Source organism: Ceratosolen solmsi, unplaced genomic scaffold (genome assembly GCF_000503995.2).
Source record: "Ceratosolen solmsi marchali unplaced genomic scaffold, CerSol_1.0 scaffold57, whole genome shotgun sequence".
NCBI classification, from domain to species: Eukaryota; Metazoa; Arthropoda; class Insecta; order Hymenoptera; family Agaonidae; genus Ceratosolen; species Ceratosolen solmsi.
The window spans coordinates 5986960-6003998 of NW_011948427.1; the positions used below are offsets into that span (position 1 = coordinate 5986960).

Consider the following 17039-nt stretch of genomic DNA (forward strand, 5'->3'; position numbering starts at 1 on the left):
TAGAGAGAGAGAGAGAGAGAGAGAGAGAGAGAGAGAGAGATAGTGAGGGTGGTTAGGTGAGAATTGACGTGAGACGAAGCCACGATCTACGACAATAGTGACGATTTTTCATTCCGGCGTGGCAAACCTTACCCTGGCGGTGGCGTTGGTGGCTCTGCTGGCGACGCTGGCGATGCTTGCCACCGAGGCAAGAGACTCTCTCGAACCGACCTTGCGCAGGGACTTGCTCAGGGCGGCGCCCGTCGGTCGATGTACTAAGCAATGCGAGCGTCTGCTCGAGGGCGAGCGGGACACTTTCTGCATGGGGGCGAATAGACCATACTTGGGACGACATTCAAAGTACCTAAAAACCGGGCCGGTTGGTCCAAAATCAGAGATTAGTCGATTCGAACGTTAGCCAATAATGACAAAAATTCTTTTATCCTTTTATCATACTCTTCGTTTTAATAGCTTATCGCGGCAAATTTTAATATCGGACTATATGATATCATATGTACCGTTAGCAGTAAACTTTATCCATTGCTAAATGGCATTTGATATATCGAATCAAAATGCAATGGTTATGTGTCTCATTGTTTATACTTACAGTTGTATTGCATTACAGCATACTTATTAATATTAGTTATAATATACAATCTTGTTTAATAATATATGAAAAGTATTTTGCAAAACTGTTAACAATTAACAAACATACACATTAATATTAAATTTCCATCAAATTCAACAAATTATTTTCTTACTAATTATGATAAAAATCATTATTAAAACTTAACGTATATATAAAGTGAAAGCATATTTTATTATATTGGATATAAAATTTTTTAAAAGACTAAGAAGCTATTTGAAAGATAGAAAAAACATTCGAAGCTATTAAATCTATTAAAGTAGCTTGTATATATTGAATAATATAATTTTGCCATTTTTTAATTTACAAAGCTTTTTATACCTCTATAATATACAAAAAAGATAATCTCTTCCAGCATTTATGGAAAATTATATTCATTATATTGTTTTCATTGCATATTCAATTTTTGTATATTCTATAACAAAATTTCATTAATAATAAAAAATGTAATAAAAAAAAAAATACTATCGCAAAAATCGTCCAGGTCCGATAAATTAATGATAACACAGAGTACGTTTATTGTGACATAACCTAACAAACTAGAAGTTTTATTATTAATTCCATGGATTAATAGTAGGATAAAATATAACATTGATAAAAAAACTTAAGACAGCCGATAAGTTTACCAAGACTCGTGAGAGAGATGCTTGCGATAGTACGAATGGCGAGCTCAGCTCGCAAAATTCAATTAGGTGGTGATGTATAATTAACGTGTAATAAACATGTTAGATGGCACCTCTTGTCATTAACGGATCCATCGTTCTTGCCTAGAGGTTCGTCCAGCTCAACGCCGCACCAGTCACCCGGGGCGAATTCCGTCGTGCCGATGTACCTGAGGAAGCCGGTCTTGCTGCCTTGGCTCGACGACACGATCACTCGTTCGCCGATCTGCAGCTCTTTCTGCGACACTGATGACAGGCTCGTCGTCGAGGTGTCTGCGCGCGATGAGCAACCCCGTTAACAATTATCCTTAAGTATAATGCATTACAGAAGTGTCCGCGAGCTGCCAACCGATCAACGAATATTCATTACGTGTGCCTTTGAATTTTATTGTGCGAACGCCATGACGGAAGCGAATAATAGTAATAATTACAATGACAGCCCTTTTATCGCTGATTATAATTATTTTAATGAGAATAACAATAATAGTAGCCGCGCCATTGCAGTGTGTTAATTGTAACTAGAACCTGCGAAGCTGAGCTGTGGTTGTAGCTACGCTTGCATCTATATAACGTATGTTCTCTAAGTATATATGATGCTTGTAGAGTAAATGCTGAATAGTTAAGAAGCTGCGCCAGTATAATCTCTCTATCTTCACCAGACGTGACGTGCAATATAATTATAACGAAGCAACGAAATAAAACGCGAGTGAATGAATAAATATCTTCAGTCCGATTTCGTAGATTAATATATTATTTTTTTAAATTGCGTTCGCCTTTTTTCTTATAGCTAAAGTTGACTATTATATCGATGTAAAATGAGTAATATTTCACTTGTAATAAAATAATGAACACAAGAAGCAACTCGGTTAAAATAAACAAAGAGATATATACATAGAGATTTTAGTTACAGATTTGTAAACACAGTTTCATAGCTATCTAATCATCTTAATAAACCAATTTCTAATATTATTTTTTAATAAAAAAAAAAGCTTATATAAATTATTAACTAAATTTAATTAGGACGTAAAATAAAGTTTTATGCGGTCCATTTTTATAATTTTTATTGAATTTCTTAAACTGCAAGCTAGCTTTATCGTAATAAATTATTATAAAGATAGCTCAATAAATATCTCATACGACAAAATATGACATGTTTAAAATGTATTGCAAAATTAATCTTACATTCGCAGTAAATTTTTTGTTACATTTGAATGTGGCAACACGTAGGACAGGTCGTAAGTAAATATATCGAAGCAAGCGCACAGAGTGTGTACCATGAAAATTCCTGATGAAACAGTACGTAAAATGTATACAAAATAAGTAAAAATGAAAAATAAAACTGGTAAAGGAGATAGACATAATTGACACAGAGATATAATAGAAAACACACAAAATGTATGTACAGAAAAAGATAAAAAATAATTCTATATAATAATACTAATACTACTACTACTACTACTACTACTACTACTACTACTACTACTACTACTACTACTACTACTACTACTACTACTACTACTACTACTACTACTACTACTACTACTACTACTACTACTACTACTACTACTACTACTACTACTACTACTACTACTACTACTACTACTACTACTACTACTACTACTACTACTACTACTACTACTACAGGGTGACATAGACTTGTTCAGGACTCCCTTTATGCTTTCGATCGGTGAGACGATGCCCGATGGCGAGGTAAGGCCGCCTGACATCGGCTGCCTTGTTAACCTCGTCAGCCGGGAGAAAATTCCGCGTTTCGGCTCACATTGGAAGTAACGGCAACCTGCCACCGATCCATCATTCTTACCTGAAATTGTGTTGCAAACAACGCAAGTCTAAAATAAATCGCTCTCTTGGTTCGGCAACAACGATATATCGTACGCAATATTCGCAATACCCTTTCAACTCCGATTTCTTTTTTATCTCGGTTTTGAAAATGAAGAGTAGTTTATGAATGTAAAAGTAATATATAAGATATTCGATTGGCCTTATTATCAATTAATTTATAAGAAGTTACGTATATTATACAATTAGTTAATAAACTAAGAAATTTAACGATCACTTTTTGAACTAGCGCTTCCCAAATCGAATTAACAAAACAATTAACGATCTTTTTCTTAATTAGCCTTTGTAATTGGAAAGTTATGCGTTTAAGAGATCATGACTACATGACGATGAAATACCCGAGATCAACGTTATTATTTAACTATATTGATTACATATAATAAATTTGATAAATTTATTGAACGAGCAGTACGTGTGAGCATTTTTAAAAAGAAATTATTCTTACCAATGGGCTCATCGAGAACAATACCCGCCCAATCTCCTGGTGCAAATTGCGTCTCCCCAATATAAGCGATTTGACCTGGTTTCGTACCACCAACCCACACATGTTCTCCGATTATAAAGCTGTCCGTGTCTTCCGTCAAAACAACGCTATTATCTGTTTGAAATTTAACCACATATCATCAATATTCGGGATCTGAATTCCTATGTGTATACTTATAATAATAAAATGAAAATTTATAACTATTATTGAAATTATTCAGTCACTTTTTTTTTTACAATTCGTTATTAAAATTTGTCAATCATCTATGAATTTCATAGTACACGTGAAAGTTTGCTTCATTCTTACTAGAATTATAAATGATAGGGAGTGTTGTTTTATATTGAAAGACGATAATATTTAAAAAATAATATTATAAGTTTGTTGTTTAAATATCCGTTATTATACATAAAATGTCAGTTTTTTTTATTTCAATGCCAAATGTAAAATGATCACTGTTAAATGAATTTGAAAAGAGAAAGTTTTTAAATACTCACTTGTATGTATATAAAATAATCATATTTCAACAGTACTGTAGTAATAATTAATTGTTTACAGTTTGATTTATAATTATTAGCGATAAAATAAAAATTTATTTAAATTCTAAAGTATATACTATAATAATACTTAATATTACGATACAAGACTAATTGATTTTAAAATAAAAAAGGTGTAATATATAAAATGGAAGATTATTGTAAGTTTAGGATTTACTATATTAACTTAAAAAAAATGCTTTCTTAACAAATTAAAATTTATTCAAATTATATATTATTTTTTTTTTTAATGGATATTTTAATAAATAATAATTTTAATAATTTTAATTTAATATTTGATAATTAATAATTGAAATTTTCTTAAATTGCTCCTTGTAAATGGCTGTAAGAAATTTTGACCATGATTCCTAATTTTGCTTGAAATAAATATATACATTTTTTAAATAATACTTTCTATGACTTAATCGTTTCATTTACACATATATAATTACCATATAAACTTATTTTTAATATTAAATAATCATTATAAAGCAACTAGATAGCTGTGGTATGACAACATGCATATAACAATAGGATATAACTAACAAGCAATATAGAAATGAAAATTCAAGATTAGCAAGCTACATTGTATATCAATACATACCGTAAAATGGTAGAATCAAGAACTAAGTAATATAATTTGTCGAGGTTTAATGTACTTAAACAACTTAATAGCCTTTAATAATTTAAATTTAGTTTTAAACTAAATAATCATGATTGTTATTTTTCATGAAGTTATTTTTGCAAAATTAATTTTCAACGATCAATACATTATATTATAAATAAATGAATCATGAAAAAATTGATTAATTTACTAATATTTTATTATTAAAGTTAAAAACTCAATACACACGGGTACCTGTAGATCCTAATTATAAAATTCAATCTTGAAAAAGTGTTTCCAACGCATATTTCCATATGACCCAACACTCGGACAAATGTGAATAAATTAAATTATAAATATTCATTTACCATGTTATGCTTTTAAAACATCTATAATTATTATAATAAAGTGAAAAATACATAATATTCATTTTTATTAACCCTTACGTTGAAAGGTAATATTTAAACATTAAAAAAATATTTATAAACGTTGAATAAAATAATGACAAATTATATGCTTTCATTATAACAAGTAATTCTCGTACGTAAGTCATCAAGTCCATTAGCTTAACGAAATTTTTTATTTATTGTACTTTCTAATAATGTTTAAATGTAATTGTATGTATTTCTTTCTAATAATGTTTAAATGTAATTGTATGTAATTGTAATTAAATGTAAGTTTAAATATTAATTAAATTTAAATTTAATTAAAATGCTTTAATTAAATGTAAATAGCGTCTACCTATAAATTACTGATTAGACGAGTACCGATTCTCAATTCATATAAAAATGGAGTTCGTAATTGGCTAATTTGTTTCCAAAGTGTTTCAAGGATGTGTTTCGTTTCAAAACTGTTATCATTGACAATAGTGACAGGGTTCCTAAACAGGGACAAAGTAACCTACCTGATCCCCTGCGCACTCCAGCCTCACTTAATCGGCGGCCATGCGTCTCCCACAGTGGCTCCATTGGATCTGACGAATCATGCAACACAACAACGAAATTCGTACTATAAGCCACATAACAACAAGCAATATACATTAACAGTAGCGAGCCAATAACATAACGCAATTAAATTATTCTCATAAGTATTTCGGAATGTACATTTCACTTGTTCGGTTTAATTTATGATTTCGTACTTGCATATTATTTTATAATTTAATGAAAGTATTTCAATTATTATAAACTTTATTTCATGAGAGTCCATAGATTAATCACCATTTATATTGGCGAAGTACATACTATAAAATCCATTATTTAATTTTACAATAACTATTTTGACATATTATAACAATCGATAAATATTAAGTGATTGAAAAGTATTATTATAAATTTTATAAAATATTTTTTATGAAATATCCATATCTTTATATACATACATACATATATATATATATATATATATATATATATATATAATTTTATTTTTATAATATAAAAATTGCGTAACAATTTACGTTTAAAGCTTAATATTGTTTATTGCTTAATGTTGTTTAAACGTAAGTATGCAGGAATAAAAAAAATAGAACTCATTGAACTCAAGTTTTACTTATTAATTTAAGTTCAAAATTACTTTACCCATGAATTAAATAATCGAACTATTGGATTATTTGGCTCTGTGCGTATTAAGCAAAAGTAATAATTACCCTAATATATTATAAAATCATGTTGTATAAAATCTTACCAATTGACAAAGTTAAAACTACGACATGACAAGATTACAATCATTTTCACCTGCATCAATGGTAAAAATAAAAACTTCAACGTATGTGACTTACGTAAGTAATTTACTCCGTAAAGATAACACTGACTCCACATTATTTCTTATCGTCGAAAAATGTTGTAATCAGGAAGTCTACTATTTGGTAACGCATTATATGTCATATGCTCGCGTTTCACATATTTGTCATACTGATTATTGTCGTGTTTTGGCGAAGGTGAAACACAACAAGTGCGTGGGAACCTTCAGCCTAAGGAAGACTTAAATAATAAAAAAAAGGCCTGATGAGCGTCTCGAAAGCCGGTAAGATACATCCGGGTGTATCGTCATCCATGCTGCAATTAACTATTTATGAAGGACGTAGGTGTGAGATAGTAATAGGTCGTTTGCGTGGGCGATAAAGCTACACGTTTCATATTTGAATGTTTAAGTGCGTATGTATGTTTGAACGTACGATGAGTTGGCGATACGACCAGATACCGCGGCAGATCTTAATATTACATTATATCTCATAATAATTGTAATTCTTTCTTTTTTGTCTCTGTGAATTGTTAATCCTACGACGAATAATAAGATTATATTGTTCAATCAAATAAATGTAGGAGGCCGAGATTAAGGCAATGCGATTCTAAAAATCAGGAAACTAAAAATTTGAATGAATTTTACTGACATAAGAGTAATAAATATCTTTTTATCTTTATTTAATTGTTTTTTTTTGTTCATTTAAATTTTCGCTTCTTTGAGAGTATCTATAATATATTAAGAATGCTAGTTATAATATTTTTAAAAGAAATAATAAATATCTATCAACATTAATTATTTCATTTTAAAATCTTTACTTACAAGAATAAATAAATAAAACAGTATTACAATTCTATAATTCATAATTTCATTACTATTAAAAATTGAAATTAATAACATTTTAAAATTATAATAGAATTTTATAAACCGTATTAAAAATTTATAAAATCATACTTTTTTCCAATATTTTTATAAACTTATTAAAAACTGAAAATGTTCATTATATCGTTCGTTATTATATTAATACGATTTAATTAAGTTATATATTCAGTATGAAAAGTAATTTTAAATTATTATTTTCCTAATGATAATATTTTAGAAAAACTCTGGATAAATATTTAATATATTATCTTGAAATGTAGAATTATTAAATCAATGTAATTCTTTTATATTTACTTCATCGTATGTATATATATATATATCTGCTAGTTTGTAATTTTTGTAACTATTAACATAATTTTGTTTAAAATTTCGTTTACAATTTAATTTATTATTTACTAATATACAAGAAAAATAATATCATTGTTTCATACGTCTAAAAATAAATTATAGAATCAAAAAGGTTATTTCATATTTGTCTTTTTACCGATGACTAATCTTATTCTATGCTCTATAATTAATTCACAGACAAGAAAATAAAAATTATAGAGATTACAATATGTTATTACATTTTATTTATTTCCGTGATGCTCATTTTCAATGGATAACAAAATCGTTGAACTTATAATGTCACAATGTTAATCTATTATATGAAGAAACGATTTTCACATGTTGTTTTTGTGCAACCAACCAAGGCTACATTAATTGAATTTGCGTACAGTAGCGATTTATGAAATAATTCTAAATGAAAAGATTTTAAACGATAAATGATAAAGTATTGGTGAAAACCGGTCTTAGAAAAAGCCTTCGTGAGATTGCGGACTCTTCACGCACACATGCTTACTAACAATTGCCGAAATAACTGAATGAACGTTCAAGTTGTAGTCGTTGAGTTTGTCTCGTTAGAGAACGAAAAAAAGACAAGCTACTACAGCCATATTGGTGTAGGCGATGATGTTATGAAACACGTCATTCTTGAAATCAAAATATTTGCTAGAAATGCAACAAAGATGGATGGATTGTATGGAAAAGTAATGACAGCAGACAAAGATTGATTATTAAAACAGTGCTATAGTTTTTTTTTTGCAGAATAATTTCTATTTAACAATTTATTTTATCAGGCTGTTGATTTTTCCAAGTAACTTTAATTACAAATTCGTTGCAGTAATTATTATTATTAAAATATTAAATATTAATTATCGTATATTTATAGCATATAAATTAATCATCTTTGCTTATTATAAATAAAATACTTTGTATTGTCGAAGAGGTACAATTAAATACACTAATAATTAGAAATACTAAAATTAAATTTCTGATTATCTTATGATTTATGAATTAGGAATATTTTCTAAATTTTTTAAAAACAAATTTACTAATAATTTAATTATAGAGCAGATCTTAAATTAACAAAAAATGTATTTGATCATTAGAAGAAATACGATTTTAAACGATTTTAAAATTACGATTTTTGTCTTATTTAAAACAAATAATTTTCATCTAAAATACTTCTTTGTTTCTTTGTGTCTTAAATACAAAAATTAGACTACATGAGAATGAAAGCTTACTATATGTATTCATACGAATTAATATTGAAATTATATAAATAAATTATACAATTATCTTAAACTATATTTTAATATTAATATTTGTATATTTTATTATTAATATATTGTTCTCAAAATTGTGCAAATTTAGCAATGAAGATTAGATAATAGTTTAAATATTATGTATTTATATATTCTTAAAAATAAATTTTGGTAAGAAAAAGTAAAATTTTTGCCTCGAAAAAAGACGAACGAGACGTTAAAATTGTTCAATTCAGGGGGTAAAGAAAGTCGATAGTTTCGTAAGTAACCGCTGGCAATTATTAAAGCCAAAACAATTAACTGCCTTTCTCCGTAATTGTCGAAGGCGAGGGAAAAGTTTTAGGCGCCACAAATTGCAAAATCGACCATGACATATGTGCGCCGTTAAACAATATAAAGAATGCGTTGTATAATACTCAAATACGTCATTACCGGCCATGTGCGACTACTGAACAGAAAGAGAAAGAGGGAGAGGAGGAGAGAATCGTATAATATGGGTCTCGAGTCCATGCAGAATGTGCTGCAGTAGCAACGGCTCGATGTACCAATAAGGTGAGATACGTGCTCCCGATTACGAGTGTACTTATGTGGTGACGACAAGTGTGCCCATCGATGTTGTTGTCATATGCACAATTCGCAAATTGACGAAAAATTGGCATTCTTTAAAAATAAAATATTGCTGAATGAAGCTTATTAATATCAGCAGACAATGGCTTTGAAACAGGAAGTTTCAAGAATACTTGCATGAGTGTGTTTGCTTAGTAGGCCCAACTGAATATCAAATATTATTACATTATTATTTATTAGTGTAATATAAAGTGTCCCATATAAGTTTAGTATATGAATTTCGGTTAATAGAAATTTTACTGAGGCATTTGATAGAATTAAAATAGAGTAAAAGGCAGTTACGTATATGTTGTATTTAATTAAAAGATTAACGTTCTACATTTATATCATACAAAGTTTAACGTTGTCTTGCGATTTTCAGTATTAAAAATAAAAATATTATTCTAATTATATATTATTAACAACGCAACAACAACAACAACAACAACAAAACAACAAAAACAATAACACAAGAACAATAATAAATATAACAAATATTTAGCAGGCAGAGTATTTTATATTTGTTTTTCTCAAAATGTTATTAATCTAGTGACATTAGTAAAGTACAAAATTTTCTTTAAATATAGACAAATTGAATATAATAAATCTATACAGATAGGTAGAGTAATAAATTGGAGAAAACTAAGTATATTCTCGAGTAATTGGCCAGGCTTTTAATATAAACATAGCATTATTTTTTGCACAAACTATTCTTTCTGGGTACTGCTAATAGCAAAATTGAATTAAGCCACATCAGTTCCATCGCACGCGCTTACGTTATAAGTAAGTGGTGATTATAATTTTTTTCAAATGTATAGGCAAAAACATTTAGATGGAGTAAGAATTTGGCAATGCTTTCTACATATAGGCAATTAATAATATATTTATATTATGTTAACGCTGTTTTTACTAATTCGTTTAATAAAAAAAAAAAATTTTAATTTTATTTGATTATTGCTTACGATTAATTGGATTTTTTTTGAAAAATAGTTAATACTCTAAAATTTATGGACATTTATCATAGAGTTTGCATATATATATATATATATATATATATATATATAAATAGAAACAAGTAAACAAACGAATAAATAAGTGTACACTCGCGCTTACACTACTTTTTTCCTGAATAAAATGCTAAAGATTGTTTTTATATAGTATAATATTATTGACGCATATAATAAAATTAAAGAGATTGAAATCTTCAAAGTTTATTTTAATTTTCAAGCAGTTATTTAATAATTATATAATATTTGGATAAAATGAATATTTGACGAAAGCATTCAAAATTAAATGCAATATTGAAACGATAATTTTAATAAACCTTTTTTTTAATTAGCATTAGTTCGAATTTTCCCGTTACAATTATCTTCTAATGATACCTTCTAAAAATCAACAAAGTGTTGACTACAATAGAGGGTTCGAGTTGTGATTAGTCTGTTAGAATATGTCGGAGCAAAATTATTAATTAAATGGAGCAATAATAAAAGGAATGAAAAGCCGATGCAACCGATATTTTTTCAACGAAGCGTTAAGAAAGCTTGTCGGTCCATTAAATATTGGGTGAAAAGCGAGAAAGAGGCGCAATGATCAAATATCTTACATCTTTGAATCGGACAATCGAGTGCCACTCCGTTGGATCTGAGATGCGAGAGCGATCTTGTGCGAGATACGTCTCGTAACGAGGTGCGATCGAGATTTGCGCACACTTCCTCGGAGGCCTCGTTAACGCACTCCTCAATATCCAGGCTTGTGGTGGGCGTTTGAGTCGATCCGTTCGACGTCGCGACCGAGTGTTAAGGCAAGCACAAATGCCGCGGCTAAGAAACTAATGCTGAATGACTTTCGCAACTCTTTGAGAGGAGAACGCGCGTACGCATGTAGCACCTATGCATATGTGCATGGGAGAGATTTAGATAGATAGATAGATAGATAGATAGATAGATAAATAGATAGATAGATAGATAGATAGATAGATAGATAGATAGATAGATAGAGAGAGAGAGAGAGAGAGAGAGAGAGAGAGATTTGTGAAGGGCACTGTCCTTAGCATTTGGTACTGGTTGACGCTTTAACGTTGTATATGTACATTATATATTCTTAGGTTTAATATATAATTTCAAAGAGCAATGAATTTACTATAACAAATGTATGTCTTTAATTGATTTAAACAATTAATGGTATGACGACTAATGTAACAATAATGACCATATATTAGGATTGAAATTTGCATTTTTGTAGTTTTGCGCTTTGAATAATCAAAATTGCGCGATTTACTTTATTTATTTCATTAATGTTAATATTTCAATTAAGACGATTTATTTATCTATAAGGAAGATTAATGTTCGAAATGCTGATATTTTTTACTTTCAAATATGGTCAATATATAGTTTATCATTTGTAATTTTAGCTTATGAATTTATTTATACGCAGTCGCAAAATTTTTTTATTGCTCTAATATTATTTAAATAATTAATTTTTTTAATAAAATATATTCATAATTGAATCGCATGTTTGTATATAGTAATTAATTTACTTACTGAATATATAAGTTGTTAGTATCAAATTATTGAAAATTATAATGAAAATATTTATATGAAAATAATTTGCATTTTTTTAACATTGAAAAATAAATATTGAAATAAAGATAGATGTATAAGTGTCAATCAATCAATAAAATAAAGGCTATATGTTTTTCTTTTTTAATTAGTGGATATTTTGTCATAGCATAAAAATATTTAGTATAACATTTTATACTTGATTATCTTATCATATTTTATATTTTAATTTTTTATCTAATCTTACCTAATTTGTTATTCTGAACAATTACTACATGCAATATATTTTCTTTTTTATATTCACGTATAAGTAATTCAATGCAAGTTAATGATATTTGAAAAACAAAATTAATTTTGATAGCAAAAGATTTTTTAGTAATAACTCATGATTATTTTATAAGTACGTACGTAAAATTAAATTTACATAAATAAATTATAATAAAAATATATTTTATGTGTTTAATAAATTTATTAAATTTTATGAATAAGTTTATATAATTGTACCTTGATTTTATCAAATAAACATTATTTAATTCAAATACTTATATATATAATATGCACTAATGATTTTTTAATAATTTATTACATATGTAAATGATCCATTTTTTTCAGATGCCTTTCTTACAAATAAATAATATGAATGGTGGAAATAAAATTTCAAATAAAATTTGAAGATGTAAATAAAGTTATCTATTATTATTATTAAATATGAGTAATTTAAAAAGATATTTTCTGTTCAAGAAATTAACGTATTCCAGAATACAATTTTTTATATATTTTAATGGACGAATGTAGCGAATAAGACAATTAAGAAAATGCGATAAACTAATAATTATCAAAAATAAAGAAAAAATAAAGAAAGTCAAAAATATTTTGGAAAAAAAATTAAAGTTATCATTTGTTTATAAAATTTGAATATTATCTGATGCATTATATCTTTTAATTGTCGATTTCATTTTCAGTATAGGTTTGTAAAAGATGATATGTATACTGATATTCTGTATTTAAAAAATTTATTTTTATTCAATTTGTATTTTGAATTTATAATAATAAGTATTCACGTACTAAATGAAAATAATGTGCAAAAATTAAAGTAAAAACAAATTAGATTCGAAAAATAAGTGTATGATTAAAGTAATATATGAAATAAAGCAAAATTTTACATATAATTATTTTATTATTCTATACATTTTTAGAAATTTCTTGTATTAAACAATAAATATCATTAAAATACGGAATTAATGTAAAAATCTTATATCTTATATAAAACTTGACATATATGTAATATAATATGCATACTTAGTTCTATAAATACGATGGGTTATTAAATATTTTAAATTATTTATTTCTTTCGACGTACTTGGAAGGGAAAAAATTATTATTATTTTGAATATTGTCCATAAAATTTTAAATATTTTTCTATACTCATTTATATTTTTTACAATTTATGCAATTTATATATTTTTAATAATTGATAAGGATATTTCATAAAATATATTTGTACATACTTACACGTATATTAATTACATCGTTAACATAATGAGCATTATTTCCAGAGATCAAATGCTTTTTAATCTTTCTTAATTTCAATTGACCTGATATTTGCCATTTTCATATCTATTCATTTCATTCATTCCAGTCATTAGTTACATTTTTAAATATTCATTTTACATAGTCATAAAAATAAAATAATATTTGGATAACCGCATTTAAATATATTCTTAAAATATGTGATCATAAATTTTTATATATCAAATATATGTTTATTTCGAATTCAATCAATGAATGATTACAATGTTCACTTGTTTAATTTTACAAATCATTTGACAAATAAGATTTTTACAGTAAATTTATTATTTATATTAATATTTTATATAACTTATGTATCCGAATTCATATTACATAGAAATTTTGGGTATTAAAAGTTTTTATTTTATAATATTTGACTTCTATGTTTTATTTTTCGGAAATTAATATATTTTATCAGAAAGTTCTTAAAATAATTTTATTTTGCTTTTGTTAGCAAATATATAAAATATTTATTTTATGGACCAGGTTTATAATGTAGAAATTCCACTTTATTTTTAGTACAAGGAAATCTAGAAAGCGACTATTTTTACATATACGATCATTTCCTTTAAAAATTTAATTCTTATTAAAAATAATAATATACAAACTAAAAATCAAAGAGATATATATTTTGTATTAAATTCATTTTCATTATAAAGAAAAAACTTAACATTACTTTATAAAAATCTACATCTAATTAGTTTTATTAATATATAAATTTATTATTTATGTTTTAGGTAAATAATATATTGGAATTAAAATATAAAAATAATTAAATACATTTATGTGAAATAAATCTGGAGTATAAGAAATATATGTAATTACTTATTAACGCTTGTTTATTTTAAGATATATTATAATATTTCAGTATGTAAACAAATCTTTAATATAGTAGAAGCGTTCAAGACATTACCTTAACAAGTAAATAGTTTCATTAAATAATATTTTTAAACCATATAATGAATTATTTTCTTTTATATTATATATATATATATATATATATATATATATATATATATATATATATAATATTAATCATTTTCATCAATAATATTGATTTATATAATTTATATATATATATATAAATTATATAAATCAATTTAGTATAAATACTTAAATATTGTATGCATAAGTTTGTCGCGTTGAGAAAATTAATTAAAATAAATAAATATATATAAACACGTAGTCCATACACATGCTTATATTTTCATGTTTGAAAACAAAAAAATATCCAATTAAAATGTATATTTATTAAAAATTTTAAATTATTATATAACATAGTATACATAAACAATTACTTATTTGTTTTAGTTAATATAATTTCACATGTCATATATAAAAAAAATAAACCAATAAAAATACTTTAATATAACTTAAAATATATATTATTTTAATATGTAGATATATAATACAGATTATACTTCAATATTTTTAGAAAATAATTATAAATTTACCATAAATATAGAAAAATATTTAATTTTATATCATTAAAAAATCTATATAAATCGATTATATAAAAATTAGAATTCAATATAATTAATTATAAAATCAATCTAACTAAATCATAGGATATAAACAAATACTTATGGATTTAACTTAAAAATGATTAAAATAATTCAAATATTTTTATCTATACTACATTATCAGACATAGTTTGTTAATACAAATGTAATAGAGCATGCTTTTTCAAACATTATTGTATAAATTTTATACAAATTATTAATTATTTGAATACATACTTATGGATCTAGGTGGTAATGATGGTTTTGGCGTTACTGAACATGTAGGTCGATCAATTTTTGAAGGTGGTCTTATTCCTGATGGCTTGATTTCAGACATTTTTAATCAGTATATTATTCACTCGTTATTAACTATGCTCGAAAGAACAATCACTAATTTTTGTGTTATTTCCTATTTTAAATTATAATGCACATAATTCTGAATAATTTCACATAATTTCATATAATTATGAATTTTTATATTATCTGAATATATTAATTTAAAATGGATTATGATGTTTATTATGTGCACAATATTAGAAGCTCAAGTACTTGATCTAATTATCAAAGAAAATTAAGGTTATAGAACAACCAACTTCATATAATAAGTTTGAATTCTTTTTATAATTAATTTTTTCTATTAATTTCCTATTAAATGGATTCTACAAGTATAAATTCTATTTGTTATTAGATACTTCAATGACCATTAATTTTTGTTTAAGATAAAATAAAAAAGCAACTAACATAATTATAGTATCACAATAACAAGTTAAAATAGTTGTAATATTCGATTATACTATTTTAAGTCTATGAAATCAACTGAATTCAATATAATACATATTATAAAAATACGCTCAGTTCAAATTAATTTATGTAAATCAACATTATTTTTATAAATGTTGTACGAATTGTTTCAATCTTATATTATCAATGAAAGAAAAGTATATTATCAAAAATGTGCTTTATAGGAAGGTTAGGTCATTCTAAAACAATAAAAAAAATTTTAAAAAAAAATAAGAAGATGTCTATATTATGATACATTATGACACAGATGTTTTAATCCTTTATCACAGCATCTTTTAATCCTTTATCACTACACAAATTCTCACTAAAGTAAAACACTATGAAAACATTTTTATTTATTTCAACATGAACGGGATAAATAACTTAATACGATTTTTCAGTTCGCGATTCAATTGTAACGTAATGTTTACGTTCGCATCCCATACTGTACACTGCACTGCTGCAACACTTTGCCTCGTATGTTGTATCTTGATTTATATATATATATATATATATATATATAGTTATATAGGGTGTAAGAAAACATGTGTAATATGTTGGACGGGAAATTAAATTTAAGACGTGTATTAAATTCGTGTCAGAAATACCTTTCGGAGCTGATCATAACACATAGTTATATAGATCGGTATTTCCTAATATTACAATATGCCAACGTTAATAAATCGGATGACACGTAATTTACAGTATTCTAAATGTGTTTCTACATACACTATTTCACCTTTGATATATTAAGAGGAAAATAGTGAGTATTTCGTAACATAATCATAATTTTAACATTTATAGTAATTGTACGTACTGTTTTCATTAATAAATGATATTAAACATATTGCCAAATAAATAAGATGTTTTAGTTGGGTTTACTATGAAGATAATATCTTAAGGATTTACGTATTTTGGGATGAATTTTTACTAAGGTATTGAAAAAAGTTGCTAATAAACAAATCTCTAAGAATTTCTATATACAGATTATTTAGAATATTCGATTTTTACAATATCTTAAAATATTGTTATTTGTATTGGAATACGA

General features: G+C 25.8%; 1 protein-coding gene across 1 annotated transcript in view; it reads right to left on the minus strand.

The window, feature by feature from the left end:
* The window catches only part of CLIP-190 (Cytoplasmic linker protein 190), a 26579-nt gene extending 10897 nt beyond the window's left edge, over window positions 1–15682 (minus strand). The window contains exons 1-6 of the mRNA XM_011501239.1: window positions 15449–15682; window positions 5673–5741; window positions 3593–3745; window positions 2924–3109; window positions 1362–1560; window positions 133–343 (exon numbers count right to left, since the gene is read on the minus strand). Coding sequence (XP_011499541.1) covers window positions 133–343; window positions 1362–1560; window positions 2924–3109; window positions 3593–3745; window positions 5673–5741; window positions 15449–15548 — 918 coding nt within the window. The 5' untranslated portion in view covers window positions 15549–15682. The remainder of the gene's footprint in view (window positions 1–132; window positions 344–1361; window positions 1561–2923; window positions 3110–3592; window positions 3746–5672; window positions 5742–15448) is intronic.
* Between the last annotated feature and the right edge of the window lie 1357 nt (window positions 15683–17039).